General features: G+C 40.8%; 1 protein-coding gene across 1 annotated transcript in view; it reads left to right on the top strand.

The window, feature by feature from the left end:
• The window catches only part of LOC139576588 (5-hydroxytryptamine receptor 7-like), a 35,411-nt gene extending 13,918 nt beyond the window's left edge, over positions 1 to 21,493 (top strand). Inside the window, exon 2 of the mRNA XM_071402850.1 lies at positions 18,526 to 21,493. Coding sequence (XP_071258951.1) covers positions 18,526 to 19,264 — 739 coding nt within the window. The 3' untranslated portion in view covers positions 19,265 to 21,493. The remainder of the gene's footprint in view (positions 1 to 18,525) is intronic.
• Positions 21,494 to 22,505: the final 1,012 nt, after the last annotated feature.

The following is a 22,505-nucleotide window of genomic DNA, read 5'->3' as shown; positions in this document are numbered from 1 at the left end:
TGTAGGCCAAATTACAGAGGAGGAACTTCTTGATGCAATTAAAGGCTTTAAGTCTGGGAAAACTCCAGGGCTGGATGGCATACCAGTGGAGGTATACCAAAACTTTTTTGATGTACTCAGAGGATTTTCAGATACTCAACAAGAAGGTCTGACTTCATTATTACAGAAACAGGACCTAAGTGGTAAATATAAAGATACAGTCCATTTAAAAAAAATGGAGGTCCCTTACACTTCAGTGTTGTGATGCAGAAATTCTAGCAAAGTGCATAGCGCATAGAATTAAAAAGGTATTGTTTGATATTATTCTTCCTAATCAGACAGGTTTTTTACATGGACGATACATTGGTTTCAGTCATACAAAAATTATACTTAAATCCGAACTGGTTCTCCAGCAGAAAAGTAAGCATGTCTAACCCCATGTTCAAGAATGGCCATTTTCGCTTTATTCAGATTACAACCTCTCACTTTCAATTATTTGAAAATAAAATCATCTCCAACATATCACTATTTTTAAAACAAGCCATAGGAAGTTGGTTGCAATTTCAGTTTAATCCACCAGAAAAGACCAATCAATTATTACAAAAAATATGATGGTTAAACTCAAATATACTAACTGATAAAAAACAAAAAGTATTGGATAAAAAGGTATAATCTTTGTAAATGATATCATATATAGGACTGATGGTTTGTAGAAAAATCACCCTGATTTAACTCTTTAGTCATATCCCAGTTTACCTATTTTGCTCATGGCCTAGCCTACACCAGAGGAATGTAGCTACCACTTGATTGTGGATCAAAGAGAGAGTGTCAGCATGTTCCAGGGGATCTGTTTAAGCAAGGTGAGGTGCAGAATTGCTAATCTTGATTACATAAAGTACATTTATTTGGGATACAAGGTGGGGATTTGTAGATCAGTGATTCTTCACAGTCCGACTGCATGAATCACAATGTAGTGATTAGTGAATCTCAAACACATATACAAGCACAGTGGTTTTTGGTCTCTGTTGGAACTGTGGCTGCATCCCAAATAATATATGTCCCCTGGTAAAAAGTGCACTATAAATGGAATATGATGCTATTTGGGACGCAGCCTTAGAGGTCCTCTGGATTAGCATGATCCTGTCAGCAGCTCAGACAGGGATAAAGGATGCATAGAAAAACATGGACCACTCTGCTGGAACTAATCTCTGCGCTTCTCTGACATTTCCCCAGCCATCATGTTGGTTGGTCCCTAGCTTCACACACACGCACACGCACACTGCACACTGGAGAGGCAGGCCCCAATTCACAATGATTGAAGATTGCTTTTATTGGTATAGATTTTCTATATGGGTGGTTTATGCATAATTTTTAGTCACCCTTATCCAGGAGAAATTAGGGTTAAGTGCATTGCTCATGGGCACATCAGCAGATTTTTCAATTAGTCAGCTGGGGGAATTGAACCAGCGACCTTGGGTTACTGGCCCAATGTGCTTAACCGCTAGGCTACCTGCCGCAGTCATACAGGTGAATTAGTTGTAGCTCAACTATCATTCCTGGATGAAGATCTTCTCAATTGGCTTCTACTGGGCTGAGCCAAACTATATTCCTGCCATGTTCTTACCACTTACTTTAAGTGGCCACTGCACAAATCTTACTCTGAAAGGTGTGAATAGTAAAAAATAAATACAAATAAATCTCCAACCTTAGCATTGTTATTGCATATTACAAACTCATGATTCATCATCATAGATGGAAATAGTCTTACCTTCTCCAGTTTGAAAGCACTAGACCTGCCCTTGTCCAGTCCCTAAAAAAGGTGCTTTCTCTTGTGGCCAGTTCTAGTTCTCCTTCTAAGAGTAATATATATATTCTTTATTCTTAAAGCCAGATATGAATAATTCATTGGCAACAGAGGGGAGAGGGAGGATATTCCCTGTCTAGAGTCACCCAGCCGTTGACAATATCTAGATAGTGCTTGGGGAATGGAAGAGTTTGTTATTGCAAAGAGACAGATCCTCATTAAAAATGCAAATAAGAAATAACACTGTCTTGCACTCAGTACATTTTTATGTACTGAGTGCATCAGCATTTGTGGGTTCGCAAAACACCAGTCTCAACGTCAACAGTGAAGAGGCGACTCCAGGATGCTGGCCTTCTAGGCAGTTCCTCTGTCCAGTGTCTGTGTTCTTTTGCCCATCTTAATCTTTTCTTTTTATTGGCCAGTCTGTGAGATATGGCTTTTTCTTTGCAACTCTGCCTAGAAGGCCAGCATCCCGGAATCGCCTCTTCACTGTTGACGTTGAGACTGGTGTTTTGAGCGTACTATTTAATGAAGCTGCCAGTTGAGGACTTGTGAGGCGTCTGTTTCTCAAACTACTTTCTAATGATCAATTAGCCTTTTAAAATGATAAACTTGGATTAGCTAACACAACGGCCATTGGAACACAGGAGTGATGGTTGCTGATAATGGGCCTCTGTACGCCTATGTAGATATACAATAACAAATCTGCCGTTTCCAGCTACAATAGTCATTTACAACATTAACAATGTCTACACGGTATTTCTGATCAATTTAATGTTATTTTAATGGACAAAAAATGTGCTTTTCTTTCAAAAACAAGGACATTTCTAAGTGACCCCAAACTTTTGAACGGTAATGTATATATATTTGTATTTAATCCTTCACAATCTTCCTGGCATCTGACGCTTCACACTTGTTATTAACCAGCATTTGGTTTCCAAACAGAAGCAAAAATGTCAAAGCCTTTCGTCTTGAGTGAGCCCCGCCTTAGTAGACTACGTCTTGGATACTCACACCAGACTGGTGGAGGTGGTAAGCCCATCAATTCAGAATTGAACATCGGCACACACATTCCACAATCACAGAATAAAAGTCCTCCACCTGCTTTTCGGTCTTTTTTCGTATCAGACATCCTACACATCGATGTCATTATTAGCATAGAAAGGTTTAGGTAGGATTAGGCCTACACTATGGAGCTGCTTGCTTTCTAAGACATGAACATTATTTACACAAATCACTTGTTGGCTAAATAGCCTACAGGAAGAAATAACAATGCATTTTGTACTAATGCAATTATGTAGTCGATATAATTGATTAAAAACAGATTAATTGCCGAAGTAGTCAATGAATTAGATTGTTTATTTATCAGCTGAATTTCAACTGTTGGGTGGCAAGCGCGAGCAACTCCTCACAAAGCTGATTGTTGTGCAGAATGAAATGTGTTCTAATGTTCTATGTACGCATTTCACGGTAAGGTCTACTACACCTGTTGTATTCGGCACATGTGACAAATACCATTTGATTTGATAATAAGCCCAGTCCCTGCACACATTTTTTAAATGCAATCTATGGAAAAGACAAGTGTTTTGAGGGTGAATATTGAAAAGAGCGGCATCGCAATTTTCCAGTGCTGTATGATTTATTTCTCAGACACTCTTTAGTGTCTGGCATGACAATAAAAAAATTAACCACCAGGCACGTTGGCCATTCCAATGCATAAATTGAAGGCATATATGCCAATGCTATTTTTTATAGGACATTAAACAAGCAACAAGATCATATTTAGAATCTGTGATCTATGTAATGGTTAGCCCATTGGGGTAAACAATGCAGAGGAGCAACCCCATGCTTCAACCATGTAGTCACGATGCTGCATCAGGCTACAGGTGATAATGCTTATTGCTAAACTAGCTCACCTGTCTGTTAATATGGATCATGTATAGACATGACAGCAGGAAGATGTTTTGGGTCCTGTCAGGGGTGCTGAGGAGTATTTTTCTCTGCTAATAGAGGAGTAATACATAAAAAAAATAGATGAGTTCACCAATTAAAAATTATGTTTTTATATATTACGATTTATCAGGGGGTGCTGCAGCACCCTCTGCACCCTTACTTCCCGTGTCTATGTGTATAGGCCCTAAAGATATTGCTTTTCATCAATATGTTATTGGGCTCACTTCTGGAGAGGAATGTTACATTTGAAACTGTTTCATATGTGAAGGCTATATGTCCTCATTGAGTTGGGGATGGTTTAATTTTAGTTTTCCAAACAATCAGTGTAAATATCAGATTTTATGGTTGGCCATAATATAAAGGTACTTGCCCAGATGGAAAATGAAACATGAAATCACCCACGATTGAAATTCTGGGTGCATAACTTGCTTTCCTGTGATCTTGGCCCAGGCCAGTAGATTTCACTTGGTACTGGCCCGGTGTGACAAATGTATATGAATGTCAAGTCCTGATGTGATTCCCCTCCATTGTGACAGATTGTTTTGGCCCTTACATTCTGCCCAATTTACCCAGAACCAGATGGGTGCTTTGACAGAGTTCATACCGGGGGCAGTAAGCACCTGTGTAAGCCCATAGCCTGACATGACAATCCTGCGTGGAATGTACTGTATATAGTCCCCCTTTTGCTACCTTTAATTATTGCATGTGAGCCAGTGCCAATTCTGTAGAACTGTTGAACATACCAGTACAGTATACAGGATAGTCCCCCTCTACCTTTGATTGTTGTTTTGTTGCCAGTGAATACGTTCAACGCAGGGGAGGTCTGGGTGTATGGGTGTCTGTGTAGTTATTTGGTGCAGAATGAATATCTACCCACCACAGCACAGTAGCACCCAGCCACCACCACAGATGAGTTGACCTGGATGACGGTTGCACAAGTAATACAGAGTGACACCAAGGAGGATACACACTCAGTGGCATCCTCCCTCCCTCCTTCTTCCACCTCTCCACAGACGCAGTGCCCTGCCTGCTCTGAAATATGTAGGAGAGGAGAAACATGGCTGAGGAGAGAGGATCTTCTCTAAAGCTATAGTAGTACGGTCAGATCTAAGTTAATGTGTACTTAGAGAGGAATGCTACTTCTCATGTAATCCTTTAATATGTTTTTTTCATCAGTGCTTTTTCATCAAGTCCATCGATGTATAGCAGTGATGTATTCAGTCCTCTATACACCTTACCAGTGGGAAGTTATGCCTAGCAGGCTGCAAACAGTGTTTTCCAAACAATGGGAAGTTGGAGTTCGTCCGACGTACTGGAATTTGTCAAAACGTGAATTAATAATCCAGTTTGCTCGGTGCTTTATTCATGGAAACATTCATGCACAATAATAGCCGTGCCTCAGAACTGCCCTCCCCCTTGTTGGGAATTTGACAAAAATAGAAAAGACGAAAAATCGGTCAATGGTGTCTATTCAATGTGACAGTCCTATAATGTCATCATTGGGAATAAAGTACTGTCTGTTTAAATCCCATAGCCATGAATTACCAAAACACATTGTTATAGAGCTACAGTACCAATCCATCATAACGATCTGTGAGAGAGAAGAGTTCCCTTGGGACTTGGTCAATACGATAGCAGAAAGGAGAATAACACTGCCCAGGTGCCTAGACTACATCGTTTGTCCTCCTACTTAATACATCTTCCTACTTAATACATTCCCTCCTCTACAATATTGACTCTGTGAGGTCAGAAGTTGCCTCGGTCGTTTACTTGGGTCTCAGTTATCATAGAACTCCAATAAGCTGTCTGGCCAGCTGACTCATAGGGAATTGAAGACATTTGCCTCACGTCATCTCCCTTACAGTTAATATAATCTCTGCTCACTGGCCTCAATATAAGACAGTCTTTGTTTTGTTTTTAAAAACTTTGATGGTTTCGACCTTTAGCTCCAGTCTAAACACTCTTTGTTGCAGTGGGGTGAATGCATTGGAATAAGTGTACTAGATATTTTTTCCAAACATACAGAGTATATACTGTGTACCTTATATTGATTTTAGTACAGGCACAGACTGGTTCATTGGACCGATATGGATTTTCACCAGACCCACCTCTTGGTCCTATTTCGTCTTGTTTTTCTTTGCTACAGTAGCTACTCTGTCAGACAAAAACTAATCAGAGAGAACTTGAAACCTTTCCAGGTAAGCTTCATACGTAGAGAGAGTAGGCACAGTGATGGAACAGGGACATGGAAAACTTCCCAGAAGAAACTTCCTCAGGCAAGGTGTTAATGTAACGATTGCAGTGAGGGATCATTGGGCTGATAGTGTGAATAATGTGCACATTTTGCACGGTGGGAATAGACAGGATGGATAAGCTATAAACCTCCAGGAGATCGAGACCTGCTTCTTTGCTGTGCATATAACCTGGCAGTGACATCCACATATAATCTGAGTGAGCGGGCAGGGGGGAAAGATCAACTGGGTCTTAATGGCGAAGGGAGTTTGGAATAAATCATGTTGCGTGTTTGGCTGTGGTGCATTATTCATCTGGGATGAACAAAAGCAAAACATTTTACACAGAGCAGGATCATGGGTATCCCATTGATGGAACAGATTATATACAGTAGATAGTGTTCTGGGTATTTGATTATACAATCGAGTCTGAAATTATTGACACCCTTAATAAAGATGAGCAAAAATTACTATATAAAACAAATAATTCAAATACTGAGCTATATTCTATGCAATTTGGGGTGATGGGGCTAATTCTATTATTTTATTCGAATACAATTGCTCAAAGAAAGTGATTTTGTAAAAGAAAAAAAATCTCAAAAGGAATGGGTCAAAATGATTGACACCCCTTTTTTCAATACCTTTCAATACCTCATCTTGCGAGGATAACGGTACTGAGGCTTTTTCTAAAATGTTTTATGAGTTGGGGAACACATTGGGAGGGATCTTAGACCATAAGACACAGTAAATAATTAAAATACTGAGCTATGTTGTATGCAATTTTTTGGGGGGGAATTCTATTATTTTATTCTAATACAATTGCTCAAAGAAAGTGATTTTGTTAAAAAATTCATATGTATTTTTCTCAAAAGGTAGGGGTCAAAATGATTGACACCCCTTTTTTCAATACCTTTCAATACCTCATCTTGCGAGGATAACGGCACTGAGCCTTTTTCTAAAATGTTTTATGAGTTGGGGAACACATTGGGAGGAATCTTAGACCATTCCATTTAAGAATGATGGAGGCCACTGTGTTCTTGAGGACCTTCAATGCTGGCGAAATGTTTTGGTACCCTTCCCCAGATCTGTGCCTCGACACAATCCTGTCTCGGAGCTCTACGGACAATTCCTTCGACCTCATGGCTTGGTTTTTGCTCTGACATGCACTGTCAACTATAGACAGGTGTGTGCCTTTCCAAATCCTGTCCAATCAATGGAATTTACCACAGGTGGACTCCAATGAAGTTGTAGAAACATCTCAAGGATGATCAATGGAAACAGGATGCACCTGAGCTCAATTTCGAGTCTCATAGCAATGGGTCTGAATACTTATGTAAATAAGGTATTTCTGTTTTTAAAATTTGCAAAAATGTCTAAAAACCTGTTTTTGCTTTGTCATTATGGGGTATTGTGTGTAGATTGCTTAGGATTTTTTATTTATTTAATCAATTTTAGAATATGGCTGTAATGTGACAAAATGTGGAAAAAGTCAAGGGGTCTGAATACTGTCCGCATGCACTGTTTCAGTACATCCCTGTGGACATGTAGATTTGTCATGTTGGTTAACAGTCTTCCACACAAATTTTGATTGGCAGTGAATATTCGGTGTGTGTGTGTGTGCGGACATGTATCTACCTTACACATTACACTTCCACATATTCGGTGAGAGTATTCACTCTCAATTCCAAAACTCATCATTTAGAATTATGATGTTGCTGCAATATGACCACGTTTTCCTGCTTCCCTCATCACGGACACAGGGAGAGAACATAAAGTACCATTATGATGTTGTAAATTTCCTGTGAATCACAGATGCAACCAGTTTTTCTTTTAGCTTTTAAAATGAGTAAAGGCAAGGGCAGCAAAGGTAATCTTCTCTCAATTAACAAATAGGCTACTTATTTCATGCTGGAATAGACTGTCAGTACTTTGACACCCACGTAGTAGTTTACAATAAGCCATTGCAGAGTGGAAACATTTCTAGAAATAAAAACCCTTTCACTTAATGTAGAATAACCTAGCTACGTTTTTTAGGAATCCTCAAACAATCCATCAATGCTACTTTATATTTACATATGTAGTATGAAAGCAGATCTGTTATATGTTATCCATAGATGCCTGCCACAATCTATGTTTACTGTGTGAGAGTACACTTTGTGTTTGCTCACCTGAAAAGGTACACTTCAGGAGTTTATCTACGAGGATAATATAAAGCATAGAGATAACAATTCCTGGCAATATTAAAACTTGTCCCAACTTGTAAAGATAATGAAAAAGATATGAGCATAAGCTACACCAAATGTGTTTGAAGAGATAAACAATATTGTTTTTCACTGTAAAATGTCCCTGGTTGTCACACCCTGACCGTAGAGAGCTTTTTATGTCTCTATTTTGTGTGTGATTTGGGTGGGCATTCTATGTTCCTTTTTCTATGATTTGAATTTCTGTGCGTTTGGCCGGGTGTGGTTCTCTATCGTTGTCTCTGATTGAGAACCATACTTAGGTTGCCTTTTCCCACCTGTATTTGTGGGTAGTTGTCTATGTGTTGTTGCCTGTCAGCACTCATTTTTGTATAGCGTCACGGTTCGTTTGTTATTTTGTTAGTTTGTTTAGTGTTCGTTCATTAAATGAATAAGTATGTACGCATCCCTCACTGCGCCTTGGTCTCCTCTCTTTGACGGCCGTGACACTGGTAATGGGTAATATTGAGATATAGTTGAGAGTTCTGTTGTAGTTTCCTACTATATTATTCTGTATAGAACAGTGGACACACAAACAAAACAGAAACATAGATTATCCCCCGAATCTGTCATTTCTGATGCATGTCAGTATCTGGTTTCAAGTTAGATTACATTACATTTAGCTTCCTTCTCTCTATTGGGGAGATGTATTCATTGCTAATGTAGGAAATACGGTAAGACAGTTGCCTTTACTTCTTGATAAAATGAATGAAATGAATATCCATGTTAAGATGTATATATATATTTAATCTTTATTTTTTGCACTAATCATTCAGTAATATTTGGTGTTTGCATCAACAAAGGTAAAACTACATACAGTAGACGCAAGTGGATTATTCTGAGTAAAACAAAGACTTACCAATGTCTACCTCTGCCAGTAAAAGTTTGTTTCCTTGTAGGAACATGAATGTCACCACGAAAAACACTGTAACATTGTTGGTCTACATTGATAAAACCTTATGTCTTAGTCACTTATCACTCTCTGTTTGCTGAATTTAGGGCAGTAGATATATTGATATATATACTCCAGGGAAGGCTTTCACATACTGTAATATAACCAAAGTATCTTATCTTTCCAACTATAGCCTAGCTATCTAGCTCGAGACGTTTCCCATAAATGTCAAAAGTACAGAGAGAGAGACATGTACAGAGTCTGAGCAGATATTTAGAATGCTGTGTGAAGGACACAGGAGGGGGAAAAGCATAACTTTACACTGTAAGATGACTTTTCTGCTGTTCTATAAAACATGTTATGACGATCAGGCTGTTTTGAAAAACGGATGCCTCCGTCTTACAGTTCTTTGAAGGAAATCTTAATTCTCCCTCTCTTTCTCTCTGTGTGTCTCTCACCCTCTCTGTCTCTCTCTGTCTCTCTCTCTCTCTTTCTCTCTCTGTTTCTCTCACCCTCTCTGTCTCTGTCTCTCTCTCTCTCTGTCTCTCTCTCTCTCTTTCTCTCTCTGTGTCTCTCACCCTCTCTGTCTCTCTGTCTCTCTCTCTCTTTTTCTCTCTCTGTCTCTCTCTCTCTCTCTTTCACTGTATTTTTACGATGTTTTACCTGCAAAGTGCTGTCAGGGTTTTAGTAAAAGTGTTTATGGTCCCCCTTAGAGGTTGCAATGCAGATCCCATTCCATTAAGAGGTTCCATTTGACACAGCTACAGTTGAATTCGGAAGTTTACATACACCTTAGCCAAATACATTTAAACTAAGTTTTTCAAAATTCCTGACATTTAATCCTAGTAAAAATTCCCTATCTTAGGTCAGTTAGGATCACCACTTTATTTTAAGAATGTGAAATGTCAGAATAATAGTAGAGAATTATTTATTTCAGCTTTTATTTCTTTCATCACAGTCCCAGTGGGTCAGAAGTTTACATACACTCAAATAGTATTTGGTAGCATTGCATTTAAATTGTTTAACTTGGGTCAAACGTTTTGAGTAGCCTTCCACAAGCTTCCCACAATAAGTTGGGGGAATTTTGGACCATTCCTCCTGACAGAGCTGGTGTAACTGAGTCAGGTTTTTAGGCCTCCTTGCTCGCACAAGCTTTTTCAGTTCTGCCCACACATTTTCTATAGGATTGAGGTCAGGGCTTTGTGATGGCCACTCCAATACCTTGACTTTGTTGTCCTTAAGCCATTTTGCAACAACTTCGGAAGTGTGCTTGGGGTCATTGTCCATTTGGAAGACCCATTTGCGACCAAGCTTTAACTTCCTGACTGATGTCTTGAGATGTTGCTTCAATATATCCACATAACTATCCGTCTCATGATGCCATCTATTTTGTGAAGTGCACCAGTCCCTCCCACAGCAAAGCACCCACACACCATGATGCTGCCACCCCCATGCTTCACGGTTGGGATGGTGTTCTTCGGCTTGCAAGCAGCCCCCTTTTTCCCCCAAACATTACAATGGTCACTATGGCCAAACTGTTCTATTTTTGTTTCATCAGACCAGAGGACATTTCTCCAAAAACTATGATCTTTGTCCCCATACGCAGTTGCAAACCGTAGTCTGGCTTTTTTATGGCAGTTTTGGAGCAGTGGCTTCTTCCTTGCTGAGCGGGCTTTCAGGTTATGTTGATATAGGACTCGTTTTACTGTGGATATAGATACTTTTGTGCCTGTTTCCTCCAGCATCTTCACAAGGTCCTTTGCTGTTGTTCTGGGATTGATTTGCACTTTTCGCACCAAAGTACTTTCATCTCTAGGAGACAGAACGCGTCTCCTTCCTATGACGGCTGCGTGGTCCCATGGTGTTTATACTAGTGTACTATTGTTTGTACAGATGAACGTGGCACCTTCAGGCATTTGGAAATTGCTCCCAAGGATGAACCAGATTTGTGGTCTACAATTTTTGGCTGATTTCTTTTGATTTTCCCATGATGTCAAGCAAAGAGGCACTGAGTTTGAAGGTAGGCCTTGAAATACATCCACAGGTACACCTCCAATGGACTCAAATGATGCCAATTCGCCTATCAGAAGCTTCTAAAGCCATGACATCATTTTCTGGAATTTTCCGAGCTGTTTAAAGGCACAGTCAACTTAGTGTATGTAAACTTCTGACCCACTGGAATTGTGATACAGTGAATTATAAGTGAAATAATCTGTCTGTAAACAATTGTTGGAAAAATTACTTGTGTCATGCACAAAGTAGATGTCCTAACCGACTTGCCAAAACTATAGTTTGTTAACAAGAAGTTTGTAGAGTGGTTGAAAAACGAGTTTTAATGACTCCAACCTAAGAGTATGTAAACTTCCGACTTCAACTGTATATACAGTATATACACATTCTTAAAGTAAAGTGGTGATCCTAACTGCCCTAAGACAGGGAATTTTTACTAGGATTAAATGCCAGGAATTGTGAAACTGAGTTTAAATGTATTTGGCTAAGGTGCATGTAAACTTCCGACTTCAACTGTAGCGCATTGCGTAATTAACAGTACGATGTAGATTACACAGAATAAAGGGTAAAGCAAGCATGGACCACCATGATTGGATTGAAGCGATGGACTAGTTAAAGCATACATATTCAGCTTCCATCGATAGATGTGTCGTTGTATGATACTGAGAAAAGAGTTGACACATTCATGAATATTTGAGTAACCGTTTTAGGACCCTCACTAAAGGAGTTCGGTTCTATAATTGTTTTTTAGGTATAATTACCCGCAATATCCAGAGGAAACAATAGAGCTTATTATCTAATCACAAACTCATACACACACACTATCATTAAAGTTGACATACACACCTGCTCTCATATGTAAAGTGACAGACCAGCTGTGCACTGTATTAGTGTGCCCATTAGCCATTTATCGTTTTGACAGTAATAGCCGGCTATTATCTTTATCTGTGGGAAACTCTATAAACTCCAGTGGTGCAGGTGGTTTCTGAGGCCTGTAATGATCCACTGGGCCATAAAACATCAACGTTTTATTGACCAATACACAGTACCAGCCACTGAACCGGCTGGTTGGTGTGACGAAGGAAGCAAGAGAGACATAACAGAAGAGAGAAAATCTAACATTTCAGAATATTATGTGCTCAAGAGGTTTCAGGGCAAGGGTTACTGCTCAAACATCCTCCACTTGTAAAGTGGAAAGAGTCGAGGAGGCACAGGTCAGACAAATATTAGGTCTACAGATGATATTATCCTTAAGGCGGGATTCTCCCATGTTTCAGCACCTGCAAGGTAAAAGTAAAAAAATGTCAACACACATGGTCATAAAATAAGTTAAGAGTGAGTTGCACCACAGCTCTTCACTGGTTACCATTATGAGCTCCAATGTTAAACAGGCTGTCATCAATGCAGTGCTTTCCCTAGAATAAATGTGGACCTGGTCACTGTTTAGAAATCAGGGTTGTCAAGGGTGGGGCTAGACAGAGCACAGTACAGATGTTCATATACATTTTCTATTACGGAGTTTTTCAAGGAATCCAATAGTGTCACAGGGTACGGAACAATGGTATGGAAGCCGAAGCACATGTGTAGTATTTATTTATTTAAAAATACTTCATCTGTGCTTGATTGAACATTGCCTATTGGAACCAATGGAATCGTCACAGAAGGGTCCCAACACCACCCATCTGGCTCTTGATCATTCTCTCAATCTGCAGTCTCAATCAAATTCTCAAAGTATTTGAACAAATAAATAGATAAAACCATCCAGGGGTGACTCAGCCAGTGTGTAAGAGACGAGGCCAGTTTATATGGGCACTTACTGCTCCTAACTGACCTCTCCGCTCACTAATTTTAACCTTGACCTGGCCAGCGATGGGCTAGACAGCCAGGGTCAGTCAAGTGTCCATACACATACTAAGAGGGGCAGGCGTTAATGGGAGAAAGCCCAATTAAAAAGGCCTTTCTCTTTTTTGCTAACCTAAGATAGGAGTTATTACGTCCCTGATGTCATTATACAGGCACAATTGTGAGAGATGTTAGAAGTCAACCTCTTTCTCTTGAGATCTGCAACAAGGCAGTGTTGTCAATGAAATGTAGGAGGACTTGTAAAGCAATGGCAGCATACTTTAATACAGAGCTATTCAGTATGAAGATGTGCTGAAGTTGCTGTTTTTCTGTGCATTCAAGTTTGTCCATGGCACTGACATTTTCTTTATATTTAGCAAACGAACCATGAAGCAAGCAGCAAATGTACTGAACGTTGAAGGAAAAACAGCAACATGACAGTTACCGCGTTCTGAGAAAAATTGACTTCTTTTCAGATTAGCATCAGCCCTGGCTGCACATGTGCGTTTCGTTCAAATCCACTGCTCTCTCATCTGTACAAATATAGGACGTGGTTGTTGCAGATGCACATGACATCTGATAGTTTTACTAAAGCAGAACGCCATTTGAAAAACTCAATCCAATTATTTTGTTGACACTGAAATCCTCCCTTTAAGATAAACCCAATTTATTAGAAAGTTACAGAATTCTACTATTATTCTTAGAAAGACACTTTCCAGCCGACTATATTCCTTTTTTAGTGCGCTGCTTTTTAAAGAGGGAAGCCATTCCAAATGAGCCACTCCAGCCCAGTTAAATATTTCACCATGTTTCCTATCTCAGACATAAAAGGCTTGAGTGGTGCTCCTGGCTCCTGGAGGTGAGTGACAGCCACTACAACCATGATGTGCATCCAGGCCCTTCCATTCTGCATGTGTGTAGAAAATAGTTCCACTTTACTGTGCTTCACTAGCCTAGCAGAAGTAATGGAACTCTCCATTAGCTCAGCCACTCTGTTTGTCTAGGGCATTGTAATCCCCTAGGGCTCAGGAACACAACAACTGTGGATAGGCCCTAATCCATCTGCAAAAAAAAGCAACAAAAAAAGAAGAGCTCAACTTCATTTGATAAGAGCTGTCCCTCTTCTGTCTCTATCTTCCTCAGTGATAAGTGGTGACATTCTATCAGGGGGTGCATCCCGAATCGCACCCTATTACCTATAAAGTGCACTATTTTTAATCAGGGCCCATAGGGCTATGTTCAAAAGTAGTGCACTGTGAAGGGAATAGGTTGCAACCAGTATGATTCACCTGTTTCCACTTTGTGTATTCTGGGGAGGTGATAATAACTAATAGACATCTGTGTTGACACATTCATGATCACCTTGATGTTGGACTGGACTGTTTCCCTCATGTGTTTTTTTGTGGTGACACTGGAAATGCATGTTGGGATAGCAAATTTTGATTTACAAAACGCATTCAGGTCATGTAAAAGCAGGTAGCCAAGATTGCTGGATTGAATCCCTGATCTGAGAAGATACAAATCTGTAGTTCTGCCCCTGAGCAAGGCAGTTAACCCACTGTTCCCCGGGTGCCGAAGACATGGATGTCGATTATGGCAGACCCTCGCACCTCTCTGATGCAGAGGGGTTGGGTTAAATGTGGAAGACACATTTCAGTTGAAGGCATTCAGTTGTACAACTGACTAGGTATCTTTCCTTTCCCTAAAACAGAAAGCTTGAGATTGTGTTACACGTGGGATATGAACCCGGATCACCCACGGGAACAACCAACATCTTAGACTGTTAGATCAAGAGGATATTGCCTCTTGGGGTGAAGGCAGACACAGGTGTTGAAGTTCACAGGCGGGGCTACCTCATCACGTGACCATGACTGACTCATGTCTGCTACATATGTTTCATGAGTCACTATATCAAGGAGTTTGACTGACAAAAGTATAAAATATTGCATTCCAGCATATGTAAATCAGTCTAATTCTATAGTGGCAAAGATGGCGATATTAGTGTCCAAATTACGAGTGGTTCCTAAAACGTCCATTATCATGGAAAGGCCAAGCAGTATGAGGTACTGATACAGAATCACTCATGTGTTCTACTTTTCCCACAGATTTTCATCTTGTTTAATAAAACATTTATGGCGCAGAGAGAGGCATTACCGTGGCAGCCATCATGTTTTTTTGTGAATTTCCTCAGAGGATAACGTAGTACAGTTTAAATCGGAGGTTTACATACACCATAGCCAAATAAATTTAAACTCAGTTTTTCACAATTCCTGACGTTTAATCCTAGTAACAATTCCCTCACTTAGTTCAGTTAGGATCACCACTTTATTTTAAGAATGTGAAATGTCAGAATAATAGTAGAGAGAATGATTTATTTCATCTTTTATTTCTTTCATCACATTCCCAGTGGGTCAGAAGTTTACATACACTCAATTAGTATTTGGCAGCATTGCCTTTAAATTGTTTAACTTGGGTCAAACATTTTGGGTAGCCTCCCACAAGCTTCCCACAATAAGTTGGGGGAATTTTGGCCCATTCCTCCTGACAGAGCTGGTGTAACTGAGTCAGGTTTGTAGGCCTCCTTGCTCGCACAAGCTTTTTCAGTTCTGCCCACAAATTTTCAATGGGATTGAGGTCAGGGCTTTGTGATGGCCACTCCAATACCTTGACTTTGTTGTCCTTAAGCCATTTTGCCACAACGTTGGAAGTATGCTTGGGGTCATTGTCCATTTGGAAGACCCATTTGCGACCAAGCTTTAACTTCCTGACTGATGTCTTGAGATGTTGCTTCAATATATTCACAGAATTTTCCCTTCCTCATGAAGCCATCTATTTTGTGAAGTGCACTAGTCCCTCCTGCAGCAAAGCACCCTCACAGCATTATGCTGCCACCCCCGTGCTTCACAATTGGGATGGTGTTCTGCGGCTTGCAAGCTTCCCCCTTTTTCCTCCAAACATAACGATGGTCATTATGGCCAAACAGTTCTATTTTTGTTTCATCAGACCAGAGGACATTTCTCAAAAAAGTACGATCTTTGTCCCCATGTGCAGTTGCAAACCATAGTCTGGCTTTTTTATGTTGGTTTTGGAGCAGTGGCTTCTTCCTTCCTGAGCAGGCTTTCAGGTTATGTCGATATAGAACTCATTTTACTGTGTATATAGATACTTTTGTGCCTGTTTCCTCCAGCATCTTCACAAGGCCCTTTGCTGTTGTTCTGGGATTGATTTGCACTTTTCGCACCGAAGTACATTTATCTCTAGGAAACAGAACGCGTCTCCTTCCTGAGCGGTATGAAAGCTGCATGGTCCCATGGTGTTTATACTTGCGTACTATTGTTTGTACAGATGAACGTGGCACCTTCAGGTGTTTGGAAATTGTTCCCAAGGATGAACCAGACTTGTGGAGGTCTACAACTTTTTTTTCTCAGGTCTTGGCTGATTTCTTTTGATTTTCCCATGATGTCAAGCAAAGAGGCACTGCGTTTGAAGGTAGGCCTTGAAATACATCCACAGGTACACCTCCAATTGATTCAAATTATGTCAATTAGCCTATCAGACGCCTCTAAAGCTATAATTTTCTGGAATTTCCCAAGCTGTTTAAAGGCACAGTCAACTTAGTGTATGTAAACTTCTGACCCACTGGAATTGTGATACAGTGAATTATAAGTGAAATAATCTGTCTGTAAACAATTGTTGGAAAAATTACTTGTGTCATGCACAAAGTAGATGTCCTAACCGACTTCCCAAAACTATAGTTTGTTAACAAGAAATGTGTGGAGTGGTTGAAAAACAAGTTTTAATGACTCCAACCTAAGAGTATGTAAACTTCCTACTTCAACTGTATATCTATCCTGTTATACTGTGGCCTACTTCATGTATCCATTTAACATGGCCTACCCCCGGATATATTAAAAACCCATTCAGTCTTCCCACAGCTGTGTACATGCACTGGGACTGACTGAGAGAGAGAGTTTAAGACCAATGTTTTCTTTTTTTGCATTAGTCAGAGTTGAGGTGGGGGAGTGAGTGGAGTGGTGGTGGCATGACTGTGGCGTTGTGTAACCAAGTTATGACACACACAACCATATTGGGTGTTGCTGTCTCTTTCCTTCTTGTTTGGAAGACTTCTAAGAAACATGGAGTCCATTCTCAGTCAATGTCAATCACTACTGTCTATTGAGAGTAGATAACCGGTCTGTAACCTAACGCTCAGATATTGCACCCCTCTGGTTTGTGCGAAGGATAATTGTTCACGAAACATCACATTTTAGAAGTTATGGTCACAAAAAAGGATTTTCCGAAGCCAGTGGTGGAAAAAGTACCCAATTGTGATACTTGAGTAAAAGTAAAGATACTGTACCTTAATAGAAAAAGACTCAAGTAAAAGTGAAAGTCACCCAGTAAAATCCTACTTGAGTAAAAGAAAAAAAAGTATTTGGTTTTAAATATACTTAAGTATCAAAAGTAAATGTAATTGCTAAAATATATCTAAGTATCAAAAGTGAAAGTATAAATCATTTCAAATTCCTTATATTAAGCAAACCAGACGGTGTGATCTTCTTGTTTTTAACACTTACAGATAGCCAGGGGCACACTCCAACACTCAGACATCATTTACAAACAAAGCATGTGTGTTTAATGAGTCTGCCAGATCAGATGCAGTAGGGATGACCAGGGATTTTATCTGTAAGTGCATGAATTAGACACTTTTCCTGTCCTGCTAAGCATTCAAAACGTAACGAGTACTTTTTGGTGTCAGGGAAAATGTATGGAGTAAAAACTACATTATTTCTTCAGGAATGTAGTGAAGTAAAAGTAAAAGTCATCAAAGACGTAAATAGGAAAGTAAAGTACAGATACCCTAAAAAACTACTTAAGTAGTACTTTAAAGTATTTTTACTTAAGTACTTTACACCACTGGCCAAAGCCTTTTACAACCGTGATCCGCTGGGATTTGTTTTAAGCCATTCCCCGATAATGCACAGCCTGTCGTGCGTTAACTTATTGCTGTCGTATAGTACAGTACACTATACTATACATTTGAATTCCCTAAAGTCAGTACAGTGTTGTCAGTACATTGTACCCCAGGAGCTGCTCTTATGTCCGGAACAGTAGTTCTGTAGATTCCTTTAAGCCTCTTTACAGAAGGGTAGGAGTCAATGGCTCTTAAAAAGATGATGGGGCTTACACTTGACCATCACATTAAAGAGAGTGTTTTTTTCTTTGAAATTAATAATAAACTCTTTGATGTACTGTACAAGGCTAAGACTACGAGCAGCCTTGATGTATTTAGGGCAGGAGGCTGCTCTTTTGTTACTCAAGGTAATGAGCAAGCAGTGCTGTAGTGTTTTCTCAGATGGGACAAAACTATGTAAAACAAGCAGAGGATAGAGGATAGAGGACTCAAACAATTGCAAAAACAGGTAGGAGATTCATTGTACTAATTTCAGAGTATAGTACTCCTTATCCTGCTGCCCCAGTGTCTTTATGTTTTGCATTGTATGTAGCCTGCTTGCATTTCTAAATGGGATAATAAAGTTTATCTGGCTAAATTATTTGTTTCTTCTCTCTCAGGTATCTGGGGATCACCCGCCCCCTCACATACCCAGCCAGGCAGAACGGCCAGCTGATGGCCAAGATGATCCTGGGGGTGTGGCTGGTGTCCGCCTCCATCACCCTGCCACCCTTCTGCGGCTGGGCCAAGAACGTCCACGCGGGCGGCGTGTGCCTCATCAGCCAGGACTTTGGTTACACCATCTACTCCACGGCTGTGGCCTTCTACATCCCTATGCTCGTCATGCTCTTCATGTACTACAAGATTTTCAGGGCCGCCCGCAAGAGCGGCCTCAAGCACCGCTTCACCGACTTCACCCGGCGCGAGCGGCTGGAGACGGTGGCAAGCGAGGCACTGAGGATGCAGGGCCTGAAGCCGCAGGGCGTGGCCGAGGAGTGTGCGGTGCTGTCCCGTCTGCTGACCCGCGAGCGCCGCAACATCTCCATCTTCAAGAGGGAGCAGAAGGCTGCCACCACACTGGGGGTGATCGTGGGCGTGTTCTCCATCTGCTGGCTGCCCTTCTTCATCCTGTCCACGGCCAGGCCCTTCATCTGCGGAGTGGAGTGCAGCTGTGTGCCCATCTGGCTGGAGAGATTCCTCCTCTGGCTGGGCTACGCCAACTCCCTCATGAACCCCTTCATCTACGCCTTCTTTAACCGGGACCTGCGCTCCACCTACAAGGATCTGCTGCGATGCCGCTACCGCAACATCAACCGACGCCTGTCCGCCGTAGGTGTGCACGAGGCCCTTAAGGTGTAGGAGGAAGAGGACAATGACAAGGAGGAGGGGAGTTTGGGGTCCCAGAAGCATCCAAGGAATTTATAATCCTGTCCTCATTGTAAAGACTACTGGCTGCTACTCTTTGTGATTGTATAATAGAGGCTCAGAGGGATGACCTGTGACCTGTAGCTGTAGATAAAGACACAGACAGACTGTTAATACCTCTCTAACCCGCTGTAGAGGCACAGAGACAAGGCCATCACTTAGGCCTGTGTCTGTCTGACTCACTCAGTCATTCTATTTTGGGACACAAAACCATAGACCGTATTTGACGGCCTATTCAAGTTGACACTGGCTTTGTGCATATGCTACAATTCAGTCCTGACTTCATATTCATGTCAGGAAGATAATGCATTGACTTGGGAAATCACATGCGGACCCTGGCGATAATTCTAGGTCATTAAAAGCATGGGCTGCAAATGGATTTCTGCACAATGATATTTGCTAAATTAATGCTTGCGCAAGGGGTGCCATTGGCTATTGACTTAAACCAGTGAAGGTCGCTGAATCTGTATCTATGTAACTGTTTCCAGTTCAACTTGTCCGTGGTCTAGTAGGTGATGATGGTGAACAATTGAAAGTGGTCTGTATAGGTACATGTGAATCTTTTATTTTTTGGAGGTAGGCAAGTGTTAAATGTTCACCAACAAAAACACTGCAAAAACAGAAAGCATCCATTGTCAGTTTATTTTCAGACATGCCATTGAACACATCTATCTCTGCAAAGTCAACCCAATGGACAGCCACACAGACCCAGGGGAAACACACACAGTACATGGCCAAGATGATATATTCCTTTGGAATATAAATCGTAATGTGAATGAAGGCTAACAAACAAAAGTTAATCTTGTAATGTTACCACAAAGCACTTGAGGGTGGTAGGGATAACAAGCCTGTGATTGGACGTGATTTAAATGGGGAAGATGTTAGAGAGGTGGTACAACAAGTAGACCTAATGGTTAGAGTTGGAGAATGTTCTGGAACTAGCTACATACATCTCTGAGAAATGCCCATTTACAAAATCCACAGGAACCCTCATCACTTCATTTTGCATTCATTGTTCAGTCTGCTTGAAGCTCACATCTGTCTAACATGCTATGCATTATCCATGGAAGAGCAGAATGTTGTGCATAGTCAGTTTGACATAGCTCAGCAGCACAGTGGGTCATACTTAACTTCACCCTAGCACACTTAGGCACATACGTGTAAAACATGTAGAAGGTGCCCACTGGGCACACACTGGTTGAATCAACATTGTTTCCACGTCATTCTAATTAAATGATGTTGAACCAACGTGGAGTAGACATTGAATTGACGTCTGTGCCCAGCGGGTGATGACAGATCTTAAACATTTTCTCCAAGTTGAGTTTTCACAACATACACAAAGAGTTCGTTGGCTACACGAAACAGACAGATTTTCCCTACTGATTTGTTATCAATTTGTTCAACTATGACCGATTAAGGAAAGGCACTCATTGTGCTGATGAGGTTCTCCCAACAAGGAATGAGTCCACCCATCAAAGTCTTCATCGCTAATGCCTGAAGCAGCAGGTGTTGCTACTTCTGCTCTCCTTCATAGCAGGATATGGTCAAAACTTTTATGAACTCTGCATCAACTTGGTTTATTCACAACAACTCTGTTCTGTTGTAATCTGTGTAAAAATTGTATAATTGAAGCAGTGTGTGCTTTTCTCTACCTCGATTTTCGGAAAATACTTGTTAATTATTATTGCAAACAGATATATTCCTGGCTTGCACTATATTTTGTCATATGATTCCTTGTTATTTAAGTGTCTAGTGTCGACGACATTCATTGACATACCCTTCTACAACTGCTTTGCCAACGTTATTCTCCAAAAATGTACCTGGAGAAATTAGAGTATATTTCTTTCATCACTTTGTAAATAAAGCAGCACTTGGTTTAAAATCAAAAACGGGTTTCTGCCAGAATGCACATATATTCCCCAGTCACTCAGACATGTATGTGGTCATAAACTATTTAATACCCATAGATTTAAAAGCTCTGCCAGCTGTTTCACACTAAAAACAAGAAGCCTTCACAAACCACGTTTCCATCCAGTTTTTATGCGAGATGTATTAAAACAAGTCACAAGAACTTTGATGGAAACAGGAAGTTTTGGTGTAATTAGCCTAATGGCCTAATTATTTTGTTTGACATGGTGGGGTCTTTTTGTGTCTGTAAAATGAATTATGCGTGAAATGTTTTTATGTGCAAATATATATATATAATAACCATCATATCGAAGTCAATTTGGAGTCAGGCGATGAGATTGTATGTGGTCGTCCCACTACGACTGCAGTTTATTAGGCTACAGATTAAATCAGTTATGGTGAACTTCTCAGGGTGTTGAAAGTGCACGGTGATGAGCTTGTTGCTGCTTTCCAATAAATATAGAGGGTCTTATTCTGGTGACATGATGAGCGATGCTTAACTGCTATTTGTTAAGCAGAGCAGCACAGGGGAACCCAAGAGCAGACTCAGACGAGGAAACAGAGATGAATGAACCAAGGTATTTATTGTAACACAGGGAGATATGGAGTGCAGATCCGGGGAAGCTTGGATGAGTTGTAGGAAACCAGATGTGGAGGCTGAGGTTGGAGTGTGCTGGGTTGGAACAGGGTAAACAGGTCCGGAGGGGAATCAAAGGGAGTGGTGGTGTGGTGAGTTCAGAATAGGGTAGCAGGGTGGTGAGATGTGGAACAGGAGACAGGAGACAGAATCAGGGCGGCAAAACTGCAGTGAGAGGATAAACAGCATCAAGCAGGGAAACAGGTACAGCAGGGTAACAGGATCTTGAATAATAATAATGGCTAGAAGCATAAACTGACTGAGCAGAGATTACAATCTGGCAGAGTGGAAGTGGCAGAACTGAGTATTTGTAGAGGTTTTGATAATGGAATGAGTTGCAGCTGGTAGGGATCTGCTCTGACTCCAGCACACCTGTCTCCAAACACACAATCACACACAAACAGAAAGGGAGGGGGAAAGAGAGAGAGTGTACTGGGGGAATGGCTGCAGGTCAAGCAGACACCGGATGACCACGAGGGGGTGTGGCAGGAGCAGATGTGACACTGTTTGGCAAATAAAAATATTCTCGCTCTTATTCATAATAATATCATCATGTAGACTAGACAACCAGCCTGCACAGCCTACCCGCACTGTGTCTGCGAGCTGTTGGCTAGAGCGCAGGTGCCAAGA

This window comes from Salvelinus alpinus, chromosome 5 (genome assembly GCF_045679555.1).
Source record: "Salvelinus alpinus chromosome 5, SLU_Salpinus.1, whole genome shotgun sequence".
Classification (NCBI taxonomy): Eukaryota; Metazoa; Chordata; class Actinopteri; order Salmoniformes; family Salmonidae; genus Salvelinus; species Salvelinus alpinus.
This window is presented reverse-complemented; position numbering and strand designations above follow the sequence as displayed.